Source organism: Leptopilina heterotoma, unplaced genomic scaffold (genome assembly GCF_015476425.1).
Source record: "Leptopilina heterotoma isolate Lh14 unplaced genomic scaffold, ASM1547642v1 Lhet_235, whole genome shotgun sequence".
In the NCBI taxonomy this organism is placed as follows: Eukaryota; Metazoa; Arthropoda; class Insecta; order Hymenoptera; family Figitidae; genus Leptopilina; species Leptopilina heterotoma.
This window is the reverse complement of record NW_025110952.1, coordinates 859,003-884,610: the sequence shown is the minus strand read 5'-3', so window position 1 is coordinate 884,610 and position 25,608 is coordinate 859,003. Positions and strand designations below refer to the sequence as shown.

Below are 25,608 nucleotides of genomic sequence, written 5' to 3'. Positions count from 1 at the left end.
TGCGAATTGTCATTTTTGCGAAAATTGCTATAGTAAATCTATATATGCATACAAATTTACTATAGCAAAATGACATTTCGTAAAAATGACATTTCGGAACAATATAAGTACATATACGTAAAAATGACAATTCGTAAAAATGATATTTCGCAAAAATGCCTTTTAGCAAAAGTCACAATTCGTAAAAATGGCTATTCACAAAAGTATGACATTTCGTAAAAATGACAATTCGAAAAAATCACAGTTCGGAACAATAACTATTTGTAAGAATGACAATTAGTAAAAAATATATTTCGCAAAAATGACTTTTCGCCAAAGTGTCAATTCGTAAAAATGGCGTTTCGCAAAAGTGACATTTCGTTAAAATAACAGTTATTCAAAATAACTGTTAAATGCAATTCGGTAAAATGAAAGTTCGGTCAAATGACATTTGGGGAATTAAACAATCATGCGCCTCAACTGTGATATAGTTATAACTGAAAAGCGGATTCCAGAATTTGGAATGTAGAATCCAAAATGTGAAGCCTGAAATGTAGAATACAGAATGTGGAATTTGGAATTCGGAACGTAGAATTTAGAATCCGAAATGTGGAATACAAAATGAAGAATTTGCAATTATAGAAATGTGAAAATTGAAATTCGGTATGTAGAATTTGGAATACGGAATCTGGAATGTTAATTACGGAATGTCGAATTCGGAACGTGAAATGAAAATCCGGAATAAGTAACGTAATCGACCCTCTGCGGGTGGATTACAATCCGAATACAAAATTTGGAATTTGCAATTAGGAATGTGGAATTGAAATCCGGTACGTGGAATTTGGAATACGGAATCCGGAATGTGAAATGAAAATCCGGATTCCGAAGCGTCCACTTTCTTCATTCAACAGTCCACAATTCACGCTCCCAATTCTACAATCAGGAATATGAAAGACAGAATATACGGAATCTGGAATTGTAGAATACGAAATGTAGAATGTAAATGTGAAATTTGCATTTTTGTAAATCTGAAATACGAAATGAGAAATGTGGAATACGGAATATGAACCAAGGAATCCGAAACATGGAATTTGGTATAAATTATAATATAATTGACCCCTTTCTCATTACGATTGTTTTATTACGGACCAACACGGAATCTGGAATAAGGAACCTGGAATTGTAAAAACGGAATGGGAAAAGTGTAATTTGAAATCTAAAATACGAAATGTGAAATATAGAATACGGAATGTGGGATATGAAATCTGTAATTGTAGAATACGGAATTTAGAATATAAATGTTGAATGTGAAATACGGAATGCGGAATCCAGATTATGATATATGGAATCTGGAATTGTCGCATACGGAATGTGGAACCCATAATGGAGATTATACTGCGAAATCAGGAATACGAAATGAGAAATACAGATTACGGAACATGAAATGCGGAATGTGGATTATGAAATCTGGAATTGTAGAAACGGAATGTGAAACGTGTAATTTGAAAACTAAAATACGACATGTGAAATGTAGAATACGGACTGTAGAATATGAAATGTGTAATCGTAGAATACGGAATGTGGAATATAAAATACGGAATCAGGATTATGATAAACGGAAGCTGGAATTGTCGCATACAGAATGTGGAACCCGGAATGGGGAAAAAAAGTACAAAATGTGAAACCTGGACTACGGAATCTGGAATTCGGATTATGATACAAGAAATGTGAAATGTGCAACGCAGAATGTGAACCAAGGAATATGTGAAATGTGGAATTCGGGATAAATTATAATATAATCGACCCCCTTTCTCATCATGATTGCACAATACTCTATATATATCATGGACCGTCACTGATTGTAAATGTGAGACTCTATATATTTATTATTCCTTTGACAATGGACAGAAAATATCAGTGGCAAAATACGCAGTTCCATAACCAAATTTTGTTAGCGATGCTGTGTGCGTCACTGAAGTTTCTTCTTTTTCCTCAACGTCTGGTTCTCCTTCAACCGACCCATTTGCTGCATCCTATATATCAAGGATATGTATATACGCTCACCTATTCGACATGTATGGGAGTAGACAGAATATATAGTGCTCTAAATGCCACTATCGAAAATCGATATCGAAGAGCTAGCACAGCCTCTCCTCTCCTCTCCTCTCACACAATCTCCCCCTCTGCGGCACCTCTATTACACTTTCAAAAATATATTCTACAAATTTTCCCCTTAAATCATTATCTTAAACATTTTTAATCATCTTTAGAACCCATCTTTAGAATTCCCTATTTAACGAAATCGATTGGATTCAATTTTTTTCTCTTACCATCGATCTAATTTCAAAAGACTTCAATTTTCAACAGTCGGTAAATATTCCCCTATTATATAATATTCCATTACTTCCACTATTCCCTGAAGGCTAATTAAAAATAATTTTAAGTGTTTGCTTACTGTTCAGCTATATATAATATATGTCTTCTGGATAATTTTCTCATTAAAACTTTTGTATTTCTTTTTTAGTTCTAGAATTCTTTTTCATCAGTCATTCGCCTACTCCCACCATTACACTCTTTCAGCGGGACGCATGATTATTCCCCAAATGTCATTTTTCCGAAATGTCATTTTACCGAACTGCACTTTTGCGAATCGCCATTTTTACGAATAGCCATTTTTACGAATTGTCATTTTTGCGAAAAGCTATTTTTGCGAATTGTCATTTTTGCAAATCGACATTTTTACGAATTGTCGATTTTCCGAAAAGTCATTTTTGCGAATCACCATTTTTACGAATTGCCATTTTTGCGAATTGTCATTTTTGAGAAATGTCATTTTTGCGAATTGTCACTTTTGCGAATCGCCATTTTTACGAATTGCCATGACTTTTCGAAAAAATTACAATTCGTAAAAATGGCGATTCGCAAAAATAACTCTTCGGAAAATTGACAATTCATAAAAATGGCGATTTGCAAAAATGACAATTCGCAAAAATAGCTTTTCGAAAAAAAATGACAATTCGCAAAAGTGGCATTTCGCAAAATTGGCTTTTCGCAAAAATGAGTATTCGCAAAAGTGCAGTTCGGTAAAATGACATTTCGGAAAAATGACATTTGGGGAATAATCATGCGCCCCTCTTTCAGCAATTATTTCATTATTATTATTATTGTAATAATTACTAAAAAATTTTTCCAAATTATTCTCGGCAAAAGAAAAAAAATTTTAGTGCGGATGTGGAATTATTGACGAAAGTAAAAAAAAATAAATATTATCTTAATATATCGGTGGGGGAAAAAACATTTAAAACTAGAAATAAGTTTACGTTGACAATTTCATCTGAAATGATAAATATTATATTTACCCTGACAAGAAAAGTTAGAAGTCTACTTTACCGACAGTTGGTAAGGACTACATTGTCAACAGTCGGTAAAGTAGATTTCTAACCTCGATGTCCATTTTCGTTTAAGGGGGTGGTCAATATACCACGTGGACAGTTTTTCAAATATTTTTGACCACCCCTCCCCCCTTGTGGACACAAATATACATGGGATCGTGGATATTTTTAAACCCCCCCCTTCCCTCTTCCCTCAAAAGTGTCCACGTGGTATATGGACGACAACTTAGGAAAAAAATTAACCTACATTTATTTTTTTTTTTGACCCCCTACTGTCTAACTTTTCAAAAGTATAGTAATTTTTGCTATATTCAACAAATTAGATTTTAGGGGCCGTCCATAAATTACGTAAGACATTTTTAGGGGGGAGGGGGTGTCTGCAAGATCTTGCGAACAATAGAAAAAATGGCGCTAATGTATGTAAAAAATCTAACAAGGGGGGGGGGAAGAGGGGGGTCAAATTTTCAAAAAAAAAATGTCTTACGTAATTTATGGATAGCCCCTTATTTGGTTATTCTGTTACGAATTGAAGGTTAATTTTTCGAAATTCAAAATTTTGGATTCAATTTGGCGAAGAAAAACATAAAATTTGAGTAAGTAAAGTCTATAAAATAATCGTAAATTAGGGTAAAATTTCTACTTGAGGGTTTTTGATGTCGCTAATTGCGATTCGATGTCAGTTTTTCAAAATTCAAAATGGCGGATCCAATATGGCGGACGAAAAATTTAATTGTTGAGCTAAACTTATATATATATACCCAGCAAACATTGTTACATAACAGTTATGTAACAGTTATGTCACAGAATATCACACGTGATATAACATGATATGAACATGTGACACGAAATGTCGTAACATGAGGGTCACAGTTACATAATTGTTACAAGAAGGGTGATATAACAATTATGTTGCAGCGTGATATTTAATTATTATATCACAGTTATGTAAATATGTTACATAATTAGAAGAATTTGATACATAATTGTTATATCACACTTATATCAGGTTGTGACTTATTATTATATCACAGTTATGTAAATATGTTACATAATTGTTATATCACACTTATATCACATTGTGACTTATTATTATATCACAATTATGAGATTCTGTTACATAATTTGATGAGCTTGTTATATAATTGTAACATCACTATTATGACCTACGTGAAAATTATTGTTATTATTTTTATTCAATAGATAATAACAAATGCCATTTGACATGGTAATATCCAAAAATAATTTTAGTAAAAAACTGATTTATTAATTAGTACATTTTTTAAACTTGATTTTTTTACAGATCTTTAATATTATTTATAAACATGTTCACAAGTTTATTTTATTCACATTTCACAACACTTATATACAGATTAAATAGTAATTTTATTATTTTACATAACGCTTAGAATGAAAAATATCCGCTCGCATGTGGGATCGAACTCACGTCCCCCCGCCCTTGACGACCCGACGCAACGCATTTAAACCGCACGGCCACTGAAGGCTGGATGAGAATTCTCCTAATCTACTATATCAACTGCAGTGCCGTATATTCTGTTACTTACTGTTATGTAACTATTACGTAACAAAGACAAACTTGTGATTTTTTTATTTGTAATATACGATTAACGTGTTAATAAAAATATCTACCACACATTAGTCACAGTGTTCAGTAACAATTCTGTAACATTTACGTAACAATGTTACACACATATAAGTAACAATTTTGTAGCATTTACATAACAATGTCACACACATGTGAGTAACAAAAAGAAACGATTACAATTATACTAATCGGGATTACAAATTTTTATTTTATTCTGAAAATTCTATTTTTCTTCACATAAAATTTGAGAGTTATAAACTTTAAATTAATTTTAAATAAATTTATTCAAATTAAAATTTTTCTTTATTAATTTGTGACAACTTTTTACAAAAAAAATTAAGATATTTTTTAAATTATTAATAGACAAACTTTTCAGAGTACGTTAAAAAATTTTAAATAAAATTAAAAGTGAGTGATATTATATTAAATATCGTAAAATGTTCCAAAAGTCGGCTTCTTCACCCCACTTTACTTTTACGTACTTCTTTAAAAGTTTTGGACATTAATAATTATAATAAATAATACTGATAATAATTATTAATAATAATTTATTGTAAATTAATAAACTTAAACAGTTAAACTAGATTTATAATCAAAAATATTTATTCGAAACAATAATTATAAAATAGTGTTTCATGTTACATAACAGTTATGTAACAATTACATAATTTTATTGCGTAACAGAGAGACTACAATTTTACGTAACAATTTTGTAACGACAGTTACAGAACATTGTTACTTTTATGTTACATAAAAATTACATAACAGTTACGTAATTTAGCTCTTATTACTACAGAAATGTTACGTAACAGTTACAGCACATGTTTGCTATTTAAATAATTTGTTTTTAAATATTTTAGTTGTAATAAAGACTTAAAATGTCAGTTATTTATATTGACGGTTGTTACTTTTTTGTATTTTCATTTAAAAAATTGCAAACATAGCCTACAATTTTTTGCTTCTAAGTTCCCTTTCTTCAAATCGCGTCACATATAATTAATAAAAATGTAAAATATAATTTTTTAATTTTTAAACAATAAACTATAAAAATACATTATCATTATATTCACGATAGTAAAAATGAATATATATATAATATTAATTCTGTTTATAAGGTTTAATCTCTTCATTGGATAAGTTGTGAATATTGGAATAAATAAATTTATTATTTCATATAGTATTCTCTAAATATTCAAATTAAAATTTGCCTTGTTATGTTAACCTTAGGAACTAAAGCAAAAATTTCTTTTTAAAAGGAAGCAATTGCTTTGCGTGTATTGCTTTTGTTTTTAGAAAAAAATTGCCTATGTAAAAAACACATTCTGCCTATTATTTATTTAAGTGCAGTTTTAAAGAATGTATCACATTGTTGTATAATACGTATGTTATGAAACTATGTTACTGTTATATCACGTCCCAGTAACAGTGTTAATATTTCATTATATAATAGTTACATAATAATATTGTCACAGTGTGATATAATAATGTGACCTACTTTATTAATTATAACAAAATTATATATTTATTATGTCACACAGTTTCGTATCAGTTATGTAACAATTAGAGAACGATGCAATAAGACAAAAATTATTACTCTATGATGTAATGAATATATCACACAGTTATATAATAGTTATTTGAAAAAATTATGTAACTGTTATATCACCATCCAGTAACAGTGTTATATAACAGTGTTACTATCTCATTATATAATGGTTACATAATAATATTGTCACAGTGTGATATAATAATGTAACCTACTTTATTAATTATAACAAAATTATGTATCTGTTATGTCACACAGTTTCGTAACAGTTATGTAACAATTAGAGAACAATGTAACAAGACAAAAATTATCACTTTGTGATGTAATGAATGTATCACACAGTTATATAATAGTTATTTGAAAAAATTATGTAACTATTATATCACCATTCAGTAACAGTGTTATATAATATTGTTACTATCTCATTATGTAGTTGTTACATAACAATATTGTCACAGTGAGACATAACAAGGTGCTTTATTTGTTATGTAACACTTACGTAACGTGTTTGCTGGGTATATATACAAATTACTAATTAGGATAAAAGTTCACGTGCCTGTGTTTTCGAAGTCGATGATTACAAAACTGACATCGAATTTAAAAAATCCAAAATGGCGGATCCAATATGGCCGACAACAATTTTTGAAGTTGAGCTAAACTTGTATACAAATTACTATTTAGGTCAAAAGTTAATAAGCAGGAGTTTTCGAAGTCGATGATTACAAAACTGACATCGAATTTTAAAAATTCAAAATGGCGGATCCAATATGACGGACGAAAAATTTTTGATGTTGAGCTAAAGTTATATACAAATTACTATTTAGGATAAAAGTTAATAATAAGATTTAAATTTCGATTTGGATTTAAATTTTGATTTAGTTTTTAAGTTCGACTTGGATTGAAATTTCGATTTGGATTGAAAATTTTGATTTCGATTTAAATATATAATATATAAATGAAGACGTGAAAATTTGTTGCATGATAAATTTGTGTAATTGAATTTGTGTCTTAGGCTAAGTTTACAGTATAACTGAAGCATTATCTTGCCTGAAAATGTTCCCCGTCGTAGACTCTGATGTTCTAGGCAAGCCGGTGTAGTTCAATGGGCTCAACGACCCTGTGTCACACACTAGCTTGCACTTAAACATGCACAGCAAGTTTGCATGTATTCTATGAACGATCACTGCAAACATACTATGTATAGTTGACTATATATATATATATATATATATATATATATATATATATATATATATACTGGTCAACATTGATGCAAGCATCCATTATTTTCATATGAACATACTTGGTGTAATCATAAATAAACCGTAAATAAACGAGAGGATTAAAAATGAGACGAGAAAGTGTCAGTGTGTGTATACACAGCGCCGGCGTTAGAAATTTTTGCACCCTAATCGAGTTATGTAAATTGTATATACATATATATAGAACATTATATATTTATTATTATAAGGGGGTATTTATTTTCATTTTTTTATATTGCGTAACTTGTAAACTTCAGAGCGTCGTTTTCAGTAAATGAAAATTAATTCCATTTGCGAATTCTCGACAGTTTTTTTGTACCATGTCAAACTTTAAATGATTTTGAAATTAGAATTTTAAAAAATTAGCACTTAAGTATTTATCTAACGAGAACATTGAATTTTTGGATATAATAATTAATTTTAGAAAATAATTGATCAGATTTGTTTGAAACTTGTTTTATTCAAAGGTTTTTGGGGTCACTGATTACGAATATGATGTCAGTTTTTCAAAATTCAAAATGGCGGATCCAGTATGGCGGAAAAATTTTTTTAAAAAGGGATCATAGAATTTTGTAACCTTCTCGTGGTTGATCTTGATAACTACAAATAAATAGACAAATTACAGACACTCAAAAACGTATTTTTAGAAAAATCTTAACAAGTTTTCAAAATTCGTCCGCCATTTTGAATTTTGAAAAACTGATTTCATATTCGTAATCAGCGACCCCAGAAACCCCCAAGTAACAAGTTTCAAACGAATCTGATCAATTTTTAAAAATCCGTCCGCCATATTGGATCCGACATTTTGAATTCCGAAAAACTGACATCGTACACTTGTAATCAGATTTAAAAAAGAATTTATTTTAACACCTTTACAAAATTCAATAATTTCTGAAATAATTGCAATTATTATAGAAACTTGGCCAAAATTCAATTACTATCTAAAACTTTTAACTGAAATTAATTTTTTAAATAAATTTTTATTAGAAAGTTCTACGTGAATTCAATTATTAAAATGAAAAAATTAAATATATTATTGAATAATTGAATGTTTCTTTAAATATTGAACTCTTATACATAATTTTATCGACAAATTTTTAAATATTTCAAATTTTTCTCGAAATTTTTCAACGAATCTTCATAAAATTTTTAAGCAAAATAACATTTTTCGAGAAATTTGATTGAAATTGGATTAAAAATAAATAAATGAATTCTTTTGGGGAAATTTTATTAAAATAGGTAATAAATATACAAATTAGAGAATTAAGAAATTTTTTTTGAAACTTTGCCATGAATTTTATTAAAATATTTGAAAATAATTGAATTCTTGTTATGAATATATATTGTTGTTTATGAAAATAATTGATTTTCTCCAAATGATTTTATTATTTACCAAAATAATTAAATTCCTGAAAGGAATTTTAAAATTTATGAAAATCATTTTAATTATTGCAAAGAATTTAATGCCAAATTTTAAAACATTTGATTTTAACAAAAAAAAAAATTATCAAAATTCTATTTTAAATAATTTGAATTCCTGTGAAATTTTTATTTTTGGAAAATAATTGAATGTTCTTGTAGAATTTTATCAAAAATTTTTGTTTAGTAATTGAATTCTTTTTTGGAAAATTTTTATTAAAATAGCAGAATATTAAAAAATAATTGAAATTTTGCCATGAATTTTATTAAATTTTTCAAATATAATTGAATTTTATTACTTTTGAAAATAATTTAATTCTTGTGATGAATACTATATTATTTATGAGAATAATTGAATTTTGCAAAGAATTTTATTAATTTTAAAAAGAATTGAATTTTTATGATGAATATTTGTTATTTATGAAAATAATTGAATTTTGCAAAGATTTTTATTAAAATTCCAAAAAATAATTGAATTTCTATGCAGAATTTCGCTATTTATAAAGATAATTGAAATGTTGACAAGAATTTTTTTTTTTTTAATTTCTTGAAAATAATTGAATTTTTGGGAAGAAATTTATAAAACACTAGTAAGGAATTGAATTTTGCAGAAGAATTTTGATATTTACAGAGATAATTAAAATTTTCAGGAGAATTTACAAAAAAAATTTGGGAAATAATTGAATTTTTGCGAAAAATTTTCTTACTTTTGAAGATAATTGAATTTTGCACGAATTTTATGAGAACTTTTCAAAATAATTCAATTTTCAGGAAGAATTTTATTATTTATGAAGATAATTAAAATTTTGACGAGAAATTAAAAAAAAATGGAAAATAATTGAATTTCTAGGATGAATTTTATTATTTATAAAGATAATTGAAATTTTGACAAGAATTTTATTATTATTTTTACAAATAATTAAATTTTAGAGAAGAATTTTATTATTATTTTTACAAATAATTAAATTTTAGAAAAGAATTTTATTATTTATAAAGAGAATTGAAATTTTGAACAGATTTTTTCAAAAACGTTTAAAAGTAATTGAATTTTGCAGACGAATTTTTATATTTATAAAGATAATTGAAATTTTGACAAGAAATTTAAACAAATTTTTAAATAATTGAATTTCTGCGAAGAATTTTATTACCTTCAAAAATAATTGAATTTCAGAGAAGAATTTTTTTATTTATAAAGATAATTGAAGTTGTGAGGAGATTTTCAAAAAAAAAAATTATTTTTTTAAATAATTGAATTTTTGCGAAGAATTTTTCTTACTTTTGAAGATAATTGAATTTTGCACGAATTTTATGAGAACTTTTGAAAATAATTAAATTTTAAGGAAGAATTTTATTATTTATATGTAGATAATTAAAATTTTGGCGAGAAATTTAGAAAAAAAAAATTGCAAATAATATTGAATTTCTAGGATGAATTTTATTATTTATAAAGATAATTGAAATTTTGACAAGAATTTTATTAAAATTTCAAAAATAATTAAATTTCAGAGAAGAATTTTATTATTTATAAAGATAATTGAATTTTGCAAAGAATTTTATAAGAACTTTTGAAAATAATTAAATTTCCATGATGAATTTTATTATTTATAAAATTTTGACATGAAATTTAAAAAAAAAAATTTGAATTTCTGCGAAGAATTTTATTACTTTTTTGAAAATAATTGAATTTCAGAGAAGAATTTTATTATTTATAAAGATAATTGAAATTTTCACAAGAATTTTATAAAAAAATTTTTTTAAATAATTGAATTTCGGGGAAGTATTTTATTATTTATAAAAAATAATTGTCATTTTAAAGAGAATTTTAAAAAAAAAATGTTAAAAATACCTAATTAAAATTTTGCTACGAATTTTATTAAATTTTATTACGGATTGTTTGATATTAAAGTACGTATTGTCGAGAAATGTGATTTTTTTTACAATTTTGACAATTTCGTGTTTCCTTTTTGTAGGGTTTTTTCCAAAATTTCATGCGACTTTTTTGGAAATTTTATACAACTTTTCGTGACTTTTGTTGTGAATTCATGCGACTAAGGCGACTTTTTTTGAGTCTTAAAGGCGATCCAAGCCCCGAATTTCCTGACCTGTGGCAATTCTAAATTTTTAATTTTTAGGTAAAAAAGTTCACTACCTTTTTTACCTAAAAATTGAAAATTGATTTTTAACAGTGTATCTACTAATTTCTTTCTTTTTGAGGTTATGTATAAATTTTCTCGAAACATCGCTCGAAATTCGTATGTATCGTATGTATATTCAATATTAAAGATATTAAAGGAGTGGTTTCGTGCTCTATATTAAAGTCTTTCGTATAAATATGATTAGGAAAATAGCGAAATGTACGTCAACAATATTGTGGAGGAGTGTGTGTGTGTCGGTGAGTGACCTTGAGCGCCACGCTTCATTGCAGGGGTTTGTGGGGTAGAGAGAGTAGAATGGTTATAGTTCCAAAGAAGGCTGCTGCTGCCGGTGTATGTATACAAAATGGTTGTGGAGTAGGGGTGTGAAGAAAAAGGGTGAAACAAAGTGAAACTGTGCTCCCCCCCCTCTTACAGTCTCTCTCTCTCTTGTGAGCGGATGATAAGAGAATGGAAGAATCTGCAAGGGCGAAAACAAAGGGGCAATGGAGGGGATAGAGTTTTGAACGCGTGCGCAATTATGCGTGCGTGTAACGGGTGTAACGTGACTAGTATAGCGAGAGAGGTATGCGCGCACTCTGTAAAACCATAAATGCTTTTACTTTACTCAGTCCTCATCCTCAGTGTCAGTGTGGTTGTGCGCACTGCTATTGCTGCTGCTGCTGCTTCTGCTTCAATAATATAAGCCAGAAGGAATGCCACAGAAAAGGTACAAACAGCACGGAAAAGGACTTCGCTGCCTGCTGCTGAGTCTCGCGAGACTCTACGGACGCTGACCTCCACCCCCACCTCAACTCACTCTCATCCTCTTATATAGGGACACAATGCAACGAGCCTCATATTTCCATGTTATTCCGTATTTTTTTTATCATTTTCCTAATTTTTTTTTTACCTAAATTATTAGATATATCTAAGGGACCATTCATGAACTACGTAACCAATTTTTTATATTTTTAGACCCCCTCCTTTTCCATCTTGTTACCGTTGCGTTAAATCAAAGTTGCCACAGGTCAAGGAAATCAGGAAAAAGTCAGGGATTTTTAAGAAAAAAACTGAAAAGATCTAAATTTTTAGAATTCATAACAAAAAAAAATCAGAATTTTGATGCCTTTTTTTATCTGCCTTATATTTAAGTACTATTTCATTAAAGTTTAAAAGAGTAGCATTTGTAATTTTCATAAATAATCAAATTCTTCTAAGGAATTTAAATATTTTCATAAATAATCAAATTATTCTAAGGAAATTAAATATTTTCATAAATAATCAAATTCTTCTAAGGAATATTCAAATATTTCCATAAATAATCAAATTCTTATTACGAATATTCAAATATTTCCATAAATAATCAAATTATTCCTAGGAATTGCTTAGGAATTCAATTAATATTTTCATAAATAATAAACTGAATTCAATTATTTTTTAAAACAATTTTAATTGAATTCCTACAAAAATATAATTATTCTTAAATTTTTTTTTTAAATTCGTTGAAAGAATTCAATTATTTTTCATTCAATTCATTATGAGAATTAAATTTTAATAAACATTCAATTTATTCAATGAATTATTTATTTGCATTTTATTTGTATTTAAATAAATTGAATCCTCGTAGAATTTCCTTACAAAAATTGATTTAAAAAAATGAATTTTAGTTAAAAATATTAAATAATAATTGAATATTAAAAGCGTGACTGAATTTTTATCAATTAATATTGAATTTTAAAAAGGTTTCAAATTAAAATCTTTGAAAATCAGAATTTTCGATTTTTTGAAATATTTAATAATTCCAATTCTTTTGAAATTTAGTTAAATTTTTTAATATGTATTTAAGGGCATTTAAACCATTATGACGTCACAATTTGTGCAAAACATGTGTTCTTAAATTATGACGTCATAATGGTTCAAATACCCTTAAAAAAAATATCAAAATAATGAATTTATAGAAGAATTTTAGTTAAAAATACTAAAGAAAATTGAATTTTGGAGAATAAGTTAGAAATTATTGCAGAAATTCAATTATTTTTTTGAAAATAATAAAATTCTTCGCAGAATATTAAAAATAATTGCATCTTATTGAGAAATTTTTTTAAAATTGTATTAAAAATAATTGAATTCCAAGGGAAAAGTTTCATAAAAAAATTTGAAAATATTTGAATTTATCCGATAATTTTGTAATTTATGAAAATAATAGAATACTTGCAAGGCCTCGGATATTATAACATTTTCGACTTTTTTAGACTATTTTTGAAAAATGCGACTTCTTTCGACTTGTTTTCAAAAATTACGACTTTTTCGACTTTTTTCCGAATATTGCAATAATTTTTAGCATAAAATGAAACTTATTTTGATTTTTATATATAGTGTGAAAAATAACTATAGACAAATATTCAAAAAAAAATATTTTTTTAATAATTTCTCGAATTAAATTTTCAAAATTTACAATTGAAAAGAGTTTCAATAAATATTTAAATTTTGTAAAATTAAATTGAAAATAATTGATTTTTTAAAGTGTTTTATAAAAATTTTTGAAAATCAACTTTTGAAGAATTTTAATTGCAAATTTTGAAAATAATTAAAATTGAAATTCCTCGGAAGAATTTAATTTTTAAAAAAATTTTAATATATTGCGAATAAATTCAATTATTTTCTAAAATCTTAATAAATCCTTTGAAACAATTCAATTATTTTTATAAATGGCAAAATTCTTCGCAAGAATTCAATTTTTTTTTATAAATAGTAAAACTCTTTGCAGGAATTCAATTATTTTCAAAACATCTTTAATTGAATTTCTCGGAAGAATTCAAATATTTTCAAATATTTCCATAAAATTCAATTATTTCCTAAAATTCTTAATAATTTCTTGGAAACGATTCAACTATTTTTATAAATATTAAATACTAAATAAATTTTCAAAATTTACAATAAAAAAAAGTTTCAATAATTCAAATTTTGTCAAAATGTAATTGAAAATAATTTATTTTTTTCAAAGTGTTTTTTAAAAATTTTTGAAAATAAACTTTAAAAGAATTTTAATTGCAAATTTTGAAAATAATTGATTTCTCAAAAATTTTAATGAAAAATCTTCAAGTGTAAATTTAAAAATGGTAATTAATGAAAATTAGCTACAAAAATGTTATATTATAATATTTTTGAAAAAAATAATTCTTAGAATTTTTTGCATTCTAATTTTTTAAAATTCAATTCCTTTCAATATTTTCAAATACAGATTTCCAAAAATTCAAATACATACAAAAAGTAATAACATTAAAATTTTTTGCAATTACTTTTAACATTTTAACAACATATGACTTTTTTAGATTTATTAAAATTTTGGAGAAATCGCGTTTATATTAATAATTAAAATTTTTTAAAAATTCAATTATTTTTTTAATAGAATTTATCAAATTGCAATGGTTTGGAAATTTTTCAATTCTATATAATTGAAAAACTATTATCTTTCATAAATTATTTTAAAAATATTTTTGAAAAATTAATTTTAAGAATTTCTTTATTATAATTTTTTGAAAATTAATTAATAACTTAAAAAACATGGACAGTTAGAATCATTATAAAGAACTGAATTTTTGTATTTAAATAATAAATCTGTTTATATTGTGGCCTTAAGGTCGCAATATAAACAGATTTATTTGACAAAAATTAAGGTCCTGAAAACATTCTAAATTGTATTTAAATAATTGAATTCTCTAGGAACTTTCGGAAAATTATTAAAAATAATTGATTTCGAGAAGAAGTTTGATTAAAAATTGTAGAAAATAATTGAATTTTAAGAGAATTAAAGTTGTAATTTTTAGAAGTTATTAAATTTCAGAAGGTTTTAAATAGATTTTTAAAATTTTTTCCGGTATAAAAACAAACAAGATGTATTTAAATATTTATTTAACGAAATTATTCAAGTTTTAAATGATTAAATTATAAATTTAGAAATCAGTGAAAGATGAGAAGAATAAAAAAAAATTTTTTGTAACGACACTGAATTAGATAAACGACTTTTTCGACTTTTTTTCTATTTTAAATCGACTAAAGCGACTTTTTTTACACCTTAAAGTCAATCCGAAGCCTGATTGTCTATTATCAATTGAATATTTAATTGAATCAAATAATATTTACTGGAATCAATTAAAATAGTCCAATTCATATTTGCTTATTCAAATACTAAAATTATTTGTTCAAATACCATTTAATTGATATTATTAATCAATTAATCGGTTATTTGAATGAAATACATTTTTTTCAGTGTAAATTGGTAACGTAGTTTATGGATAGTCCCTAATCACGAAAGTAGGACCATGAAGGATGGTGTTTCCTATAAAGCAAAAAAATTTTTCATCATTGAAAGAATTGTGAAGTACAAAGGGAATTAAATTAGTAATACTTGTGATAATGAAATAATCCCAAGGGGAAATTATACTGATTGGTTTAATAATTTGGTATAATTATACCCAATCATTAGAGTCAATCAGTACAATTTCTTTATAGCCTTTCCGTAAGATGTTGTTTTTCCGTTTCTTTGAGTATACTCAAAAAAAATGGAAAAAAACAACATCTATTCATTGAAATGATCTAATTAGTTGTATATACGGAATAGTTTGTAAAGAAAGTGGAAAAGTTTTCTTTTGTGTGAAGAAGGTGGAAAGTTGGGAAAATTTTTTTGAAGAACACTATAGAATAGGATGTTATGGATCATTTCTGAATTCGAGTGTGCCGTTATAGTTGAGCGTTGACTCTTTCTCTCTCTCTCTCAGAGTAGTTGAGATCGATAGATACGTTCAGCTCGGAAAGAGCTCGCGTTTGAAGAGGCCGATAGTGTCCGATAGTGCCCGATAGTAGCCGATATACTCCCAGTATAATGCTAACGGGAGAGGCACATTATTAGCTTGATTTAATTGCACGGTATTGCATGAGTCATTGACACCTTCCAACTATATGAAACCGAAAGACTCTTTCTTGACAACACACAACCACTGGAAATAGAATAACCAGTCCAGAGAATGCGTATTCAGAATACTTGACACTGCACAACATAGAAGACTATTTAGAAGACTTCTAGTCCTCTAAATACTGTCCAAGACACTGTTCAAACATTTCCTTAAAATTTAAACATTTTCCATTTATCATCTACTTCGAAATTCTTCAAAAACCACCAAAAAAATAGGTTTTTCGATGCAAACTTTAGAGACATTAAGAAAAAAAGTCTTAGATCCGTTACCGTTCTTCGGGCCACTTTGGGCAATGTTACGTCTTAGCATCTCCAACCCCTTCGGAAACTAATTCTTCTGCGAATGCTTCTGAATTTACTATTGAATCCTAAAACTTTAATCTGTATTGAAGTAACTTGAATCCATATGGGATGCATTATTTTTAAAATCCTAAAGTTTATAAACTTCAATCTATATTGAATTAACTTGAATCCATATGGGATGCATTATTTTTAAAATCCTAAAGTTTTAGGATTTTATTAATTTGTATCGTGGAAATCTGTAAATAGGAAGAAATTGTTAATTAAAAGAGTGGAAGAACAATGGAAAAATTGAGAATAAGCAAGGTCTTACTGTGAGAGAGTGAAGCCAGTGCTAATAGGACACATGCTATGCAAATGCCACGCCCTAGAATCTAGAATAACCCCAGGGATGGCAGGCGTGATTTAAGCTAAGCTAATTATGCGACTGGTCGGGTCAACGTTTCTCATTACATCTATAATTACATAAATACATGTATGTTTAATGCAAGATACGACCTCTCTCTCTCTATCTCTCTCTCTCTCTCTCTCACTGTGCCCTGGCTTCTGTCCCTGGAATTATCTGATATGAACATTTCACATTTACTTGTCAGTCACAATTATTTTTCTATTTTCAAAATCAAAAATTGTCCAAATTATTTTTTGGAATGCAATTATGTAACTGACAATTACAGCATTATTTTTCAATTCAAAGGCAAAAAAAACTGTTTTTTGATAAGTAGATAAAATAAGCACTTATGTCAACCCTGAAAAAGAAGACGAGAATTATTCTTCTCTTCTTATTCAGGGTTGACATAAGTCAGCGAAGTCAGGGAAAAATCAGGAAAAGTAGAATTAATTTCAAGAAATAATTGAATTTTAAAAAGGTTTCATATTAAAATCTTTGAATATTTGAATTTTCCATTTTTAATTTTCAAAATTTCCCGAGAAATCAATGATTTAAATACAAAAATAAATATTTCATTCAATAATTATATGCTTAAAATTTAATTTTCATGAAGAATTTTAGCAAAATTTTTAATAACAATTGAATTCTTTCGGCGAATTTAAAAAAAAAATTGTAAAAATAAATGCAATTTTCTATTATTTTATTTAAATTATTTATTTATGAAAATAATTGAATTCTTCAAACGAATTTAGAAAAAATTTTTTTTTTTAAGAATTGAATTCCTGTGAAGAATTTTATTTGTAGAAATAATTGAATTCCGGAGAAAAATATTTGGTATTATTTCTGAAAATAATTAATTTTTTATGAAGAATTTTATTCAATTTTTTTTAAATAATTGAATTTTTCAGAATTTTTTAAAACTTCTGAAAATAATTAAATTCTATCTAGAAATTTCATTTAAAAAAATTGAAAATAATTGAAATCTGATAAAGAATTAAAACAAATTTATTTTTAATAATTGAATTCCTGTGAAAATGTTTATTTTTTGAAAAGAATTGAATTCTTGTAAAGAATTTTATTAAAATTTCTTAAATAATTGAATTGCTTCAAAGAATTTTTATTTTTTACCGAAAATAATTGAATTTTTTCGAAAATTTTTATAAACATTTTTGACAATAATTGTATTCCTAGAAAGAATGTTGTATTTTACAAAAATAATTGTATTCTACGTTCAATTTTATTATAATTTTTGAAATTCATAAAGTATTCTATCAACATTTTTTAAAATAATTGAATTCTCAAGAAAAATTTTATTATTTATGAAAATAATTGAATTCTTGCGAGAAATTTTATTCAAATTTTTTTACAATAATTGAATTACTTCGAAAAATGTTGTTATTTATGAAAATAATTGAATTCTTGACAAAAATTTTATATTAATTTATGAAAATAATTGAATTCTTCTACAGAATAAGTTAAAAATTTGAAAATAATAATTCACTTCTTCAGAAGAATTTTGAAACCTATTTATAAAAATAACTTAATTCTTAAAAAGAATTTTTCAAAAATTATGAAAATAATTTAATTTCTGCAAAGTATTTTGTTACCTTTCAAAAGAATTGAAATTTCGTGATGAATTTTGTTATTTATCAAAATAATTGAAATTTGGAAAAGAATTTTATTAAAATTCCCTAAAATAATTGTTTTTTTGGAAAGAATTTTTTTGTTTATCAAGATAATTTAATTCTTTTGCAGAATTTTATTATTTATGAAAATAATTGATTTCTAGCGAGGAATTTTATTCAAATTTTTTTAAATAATTGAATTCCCATAAAAAATGTATTATCTGTGAAAGTAATTGAATTCTTAAGAAGAATTGTATCAAAAATAATTGAATTGTATAGGAAAATTTTATTAACTAAATCTTATAAAGAATTTTGTCAAATTTTTTTAATATAATAGAACTTTTTAAATAATTTTATTTAAATTTTTCGAAATAATTGAATCACTCAGAACTATTTTTTTCAATTCTCTGAATATATTTGAAATTCTTTGGAGAAACTTTATTAAAAAATTGAAAATAATTGAATTAGTGCGAAGAAAAGTTTAAAAAATTATTAAGTAATTGAATTCCTGTTAAATTTTTATCAAAATTTTTAATAATAATTGAATTCTTTTGGAAAAATTTATTAAAATAGTAGATGATAAAAATAATTGAAATGTGGAAAATTTTTAAAAATAATTGAATTTCTGCGAAGAATTTTATTACTTTTGAAAATAATTGAATTTCAGAGAAGAATTTTTGTATTATTTATAAAGATAATTGAAATTTTGACGAGAATTTTCAAACTTTTCTGAACATAATTGAATTTATGGGAAGAATTTTATTACATTTGAAAATAATTGAATTTCCGTAATCAATTCTTAAAATTTCTATTTTAATTCTTTAAAAGTTGACATTTTCTGAAATTTCAAATTGAAACCTTTGAAGTTCATCTATTTATGAAGATTGTAAACGCAACTATTTTGAACTCGAATTAATTTTGAAATTTTTAAGTAAAATTATTCATTAAATAATTCATAAGTAATTATTTTATGATAGTTCTTCAAGAATGAAGTTATTTAAAAAGAAATTATTGTCAGAAGTAGAAAAAATTGAAGGGTTTGTATTAGAATTCTTGTCAGTTTCATAGTTATTATGAGATAAACAAAAAAGACACCAAATTTCAGAATTTTCTTCTAAATTCTAAGAATTAAATTTTTTCCAGTACTGTTACTAAAAATCCCTGACTTTTTCCTGACTTCCCTTGCCAATTCTAATTTCCCTGACTTTTCCCTGACTTCCCTGACCAATTCTAATTTCCCTAACTTTTCCCTGACTTCCCTGACCAATTCTAATTTCCCTGACTTTTCCCTGAATTCCCTGACTTGTGGCAAACCCTGTAATTGCCTGTAATGTTGTGAACGAAATTTGTTTCTGAAAACAGGATTTTCGAATACAATAATACGGCTTGTAAGTTGTAAATGATAAATACAGATTGTGAATAATAGAAATTGTGAATAATAATAAATCCATAGTAATGTCATCCATTTGGACGATATAAAAACCCCACGTGACTCCAGAAAGCTTGACCTAATTGCAAGAAATCCTTGATGCTCCGCAAGAGGACCTTGTGACACTTCGTTGCGCTCTTAAATCGCTTATAATAATAACTCGACATCCTAAAGTACCATGTTCATTATTTCTCTTCTTGCTCGCAGTCACTTCACCTGCACCTAAAGAAATCACTCCATTAGAAAAAGGCACAACTTTATTTCTTTCTATTCCATTATTTAATATCTCGAGACTTATTTCGGTGAATGAATTTCGATCGATTCCACTATATATATGAGAGTTTGACGCAATTTTTATTTCCGAATGATGATCCGATTGGAAGTATAGAGAGAGAAAAAATATACAATACATTATAAATATATTCAACCTCCGTGTGGAATGAGTCTTTTGTTAAAAAATAATTGCCCATAAAATTGTTACGTTTTGTTGGCAATTATTGTGCGCGGCTACGGAAACAATTCTTTGTATATTTATTTGTAAATAAAGCGTTACATGATTTTTTTTTGGATTTCCTAAAAATTTTGTAGTACTGTAAATCAATTTCCGTTTATCGTTGTATACTGCCCAACGGGAAGTTGCCAATGTTAACGATTGGTTCAATAATGGGCCATGCTTGGTACCCAATGGTTTTTTCTTGGCAAAACAATTGGCAACCATCATTGGACCACCAATGGTTTAAACTTGGGATGATCACGCTACTGCCAATGATCGGTAGCCAAGCATCGGGCCAATATTAGTTGCCAAGGAATTGCCAAGGAAACAAAATCGATTTTCAAAAGCTTGATTTTTTATTGGCAGCCAACAAAAAACAAAGGTTTTGAAAATTGATTTTTTTTAATTATTAATTAAAATTTATTTTTAAAAAATATATTTTTCAAAAATTTATTTTAAAAAAATATATTTTTTAAAAATATATATTTTTTTAAATTAATAGAACATATTAATTTAATTTGTCACCTCTGGTAAAACAAAGATGAAAGACTGATAAATTCCCTCACTTTATATTTTACAGTGGAGGGATGACTGTGAATGTCTTTGCGAGAGAGGAGCAGGTACTTATATAGAGCCAGTGAGAAAGGTCACAAGCGAGAAGAAATCACTAGCATGCACTCTGGCGGCGCTTGTCGGAACTGTTTTCTGGCGCGCATGCATATCCTGACGTTATCGACACAGCGCTTGGCAACCAACGTTGCGCCACTTCCGACAAGCGCCGCCAGAGTGCATGCTAGTGATTTCTTCTCGCTTGTGACCTTTCTCACTGGCTCTATATAAGTACCTGCTCCTCTCTCGCAAAGACATTCACAGTCATCCCTCCACTGTAAAATATAAAGTGAGGGAATTTATCAGTCTTTCATCTTTGTTTTACCAGAGGTGACAAATTAAATTAATATGTTCTATTAATTTAAAAAAATATATATTTTTAAAAAATAAATTTTTGAAAAATATATTTTTTAAAAATAAATTTTAATTAATAATTAAAAAAAACCAATTTTTAAAACCTTGGTTTTTTGTTGGCTGCCAATAAAAAATCAAGCTTTTGAAAATCGATTTTGTTTCCTTGGCAATTCCTTGGCAACTAATATTGGCCCGATGCTTGGCTACCGATCATTGGCAGTAGCGTGATCATCCCAAGTTTAAACCATTGGTGGTCCAATGATGGTTGCCATTAATGTTCCAATAATGGAACGGAGTTCGCCAAGCATGGCCCATTATTGAACCAATCGTTTACTTCCCATTGGGTGGTTGTTGAAATAATTAATTTTCAATTTGGTCTTTTTGCAGTTAAAATTCAAATTTCATCCATGGAAAACAACGATTCTAAATTTGATATGAAAATAAAAAAATCAGAATTTAGGTTAACCTAATAATCTGAAGCCTTATGCCTATCGGAACATTCAACTTGATCTAATGTTATAGGTTATAAGGTTAGCATTTAAACTTTAATGTAAATTATAAATTCGGCATATTTAATTTTCAAGTATTTTTTTTTTAACTTTTAGTAGATTGAGTTTTAGTAGATGAGTATACGAAGCCTGAAATTTTTAAAATTAAACCTCCGTATTCTGTAATAACTGAAAAAGAAAATGTAATATTGCATCAGTTTGTAATTATACTTACATACAAGATATACAAATTATTCCTGACAAAGATGTGAATCGGATTTTTGAAAAATGTTGTTTTTGCTATTGTTTCAGGTGTCCGCGGGACAGCATATGCAGTTGACGGGCGATTTGAAGCCCGGCGTGTCCGTTGCCGCCCAACAGGGAATGTACTTCAGTCAGCAGCAAGCGCAAAATCAAGCAGGTCCAGGTGGACAGAACGATTCCTATTGTACAGTGTCGCAATCGCAAACAATTAATTTCACGCAGCAGAGTCTGAGGCAGAGGGCGGCTGCAGCAGCAGCGGCCGCCGCTGCCGCTGGTGGTGTTCCACAATCGGCTGGTGCACCAGGAGGACCCGGCGGCGCACCGGGAGCGCCAGGAGCGCGGAATCATCCCCAACAGGTGCCTCAAAATCAAGTTGTTGATCAACATCACGCTAAGCTTCTTCAACAACAGCAAATGATGCGCGCTCAACAGGTTTGTCTTTAATTAAATTCTCTATTATTAAAATTAAATCAATTTTTCTGAATTTTATTTATATTTTCACGGTTGGGGGCTGTCCATAAATTACGTAAAACATTTTTTGAAAAATTTGACCCCCCCCTCCCCCCTCGTAAGATATTTTACATACATTAGCGACATTTTTTCTATTGTTCGTAAGCAGGCCTCGGATATTATAACATTTTCGACATTTTTCGACTTATTTTCAAAAATTACGACTGTTTTCGACTATTTTCAAAAAATGCGACTTTTTTCGACTTATTTTCAAAAATTACAACTTTTTCGACTTTTCTTCCGAATATTGCAATGATTTTTAGTATAAAATGCAAATTTTCGAAATTTACAAAATTGAAAAGAGTTTCAATAAATATTGAAATTTTGTCAAATTTAATTGAAAATAATTGATTTTTTTTAAAGTGTTTTATAGAAATTTTTGAAAATCAACTTTTGAAGAATATTAATTGCAAATTTTGAAAATAATTGAAATTGAATTCCTCAGAAGAATGTCATTTTTAAAAAAATTTTTAATATATTTCTAATAAATTCAATTATTTTCTAAAATATTAATAAATCCGTCGAAACAATTCAATTATTTTTATAAATGGCAAAATTCTTCGCAAGAATTCAATTATTTTTATAAATATAGTAAAATTCTTTGCAGGAATTCAATTATTTTCAAAACATTTCGAATTGAATTTCTCGGATGAATTCAAATATTTTCAAATATTTCCATAAAATTCAATTATTTTTTAAAATTTTAATAATTTCTTCAAAATAAAATAATTAATTTCTCATGAAAAATTTTATTCAATTTTTTTTTTTTTTGGAATCTATTTATAAAAATAATTTAATTCTTTAAAAGAATTTTTTAAAAATTATGAAAATAATTTAATTTCTGCAAAGTATTTTGTTACCTTTTAAAAGAATTAAATTCTCGTGATGAATTTTGTTATTTAGCAAAATAATTGAATTTTAGAAAAGAATTTCATTAAAATTCCTTAAAATAATTGACTTTTTGGAAAGAATTTTCTTGTTTATCAAGATAATGGAATTCTGAATTTTGCAGAATTTTATTATTTATGAAAATAATTGAATTCTTGCCAGGAATTTAATAGAAATTTCTTAAAATAATTGAATTCGTTCGAAAAATTTGATTTTTTTTTAAATAATTGAATTCTTGACATGAATTTTATAGAAATTTTTTTAAATAATGGAATTCATTCCGAAAATTTGATTATTTATGAAAATAAATTTATGAAAATAATTGAATTCTTGCCGAGAATTTTATATTTATTTATGAAAATAATTGGATTCTTTTGCAGAATTAGTTAAAAATTTGAAAATAATAATTGACTTCTTTATAATAATTTTGGAACTTATTTATAAAAATAACTTCATTCTTAACAAGAATTTTTCAAAAATTATGATAATAATTGATTTTAGGAAAGAATTTCGTTGTTTATCAAGATAATTGAATTCCTTCAAAAAATTTGATTTTTTATGAAAATAATTGAATTCTTGTCAACAATTTAATAGAAATTTTTCAAAATAATTGAATTTCTTCAAGAAATTTGATTTTTTATGAAAATAATTGAATTCTTATGTCAACAATTTAATAGAAATTTATTAAAATAATTGAATTCCGTCGAATAATTTTATTAAGTATTCATGAAAATAATTGAATTCTTGCCAAGAGTCCAATAGAAATTTTTTAAAATAATTGAATTAAAATTTTTTTTTAATAATAATTTTTTTTTAAATAAATTTTATAAAAATAGTAAACATTGAAACTAATTGAATTGCGAAAAATTATTGAATCTAATTGAAATTTTGCAAAGAATATTATTTAAATTTTTTGAAATTATTAAATTTCTTCGAAGAATTTTATTACTTTTCAAAATAATTGAATTCTTGCGATGAATATTGTTATTTATGAAAATAATTGAATTTTGCAAAGATTTTTATTAAAATTCCTAAAAATAATTGAATTTCTATGAAGAATTTTGTTATTTAACAAGATAATTGCGTTAAAACTTTTGAAATAATTGAACAATATTTAAAAAATCCCTTGTGGTCAGAAATAGAAAAAAAAATTTTTCCAGTACTTTTAATTAAAATTCCTGACTTTTTTTCGGATAATTAATAAACTTGAATAAAAATGTAAAAGATTTAAGAAAAATTGATTCCAGTCTTTGTCCATTCTTTGCCGGTGTCTTTCCCTAGTTCGGAAAATTTATAAAATTGCAAAGAAAATGAAAACATTTCGGAAAAATTGACTCTGCAAATTGTTTTTAAAATAAACACAAAAATTTCAATATTTTGACTTTGTTGGGGATTTTTTTTTAATATTGAATTTGTTAAAATTTCCATGAGGTTCATTTTCTTTTATTATATTTTCAACGAATTGAATGTTTTTATTTATTTATTTTTTTTTGTTTTTTATTTTTATTTAGTTCTTTTTAATTTGAAGAATTTGGTTCAAAGTTTATTTTACAGTTGAATATACGGGGAAAGAAAATGTGTTTATTATTAATTTCTGGGTAAATGAAGTAGGAGTGAATTTATATATATATAAATAAATAAATAAAATTGAAAAAAGAAAAATACTTGGCATTTTGTTTGAGTAATTGTAGTTAGTTAGCGCGATTGAACGGTAGAAGAGTAAAGCAGTTGATAGGATGACGTGCGCTTTGTGCTCGCGCTATTATCGGACAGATTAAATTATCCGTAAATGGTCGTCGAGACGCGTATATGCAACAGGTACTTCCCGTGCTTTGCGATTTTTATTTGCTTATGACGAAAAAATTCAGAGCATATCAGCATAATATTGTATATATGAAAAGAGAATGGCACTTCTCTCAAATAATATCTCGAAAGTGGTCGTATTGCTGGCA

At 26.4% G+C, this 25,608-nt stretch overlaps 1 protein-coding gene across 8 annotated transcripts in view; it reads left to right on the top strand.

Annotated features, from left to right (window-relative positions):
• The window catches only part of LOC122502710 (neurogenic protein mastermind-like), a 237,878-nt gene that overhangs the window by 196,194 nt on the left and 16,076 nt on the right, over window positions 1–25,608 (top strand). For all 8 annotated transcript variants that reach the window (XM_043612881.1, XM_043612883.1, XM_043612878.1 and 5 more), the window contains one exon: window positions 22,307–22,690. In XM_043612881.1, coding sequence (XP_043468816.1) covers window positions 22,307–22,690 — 384 coding nt within the window. The remainder of the gene's footprint in view (window positions 1–22,306; window positions 22,691–25,608) is intronic.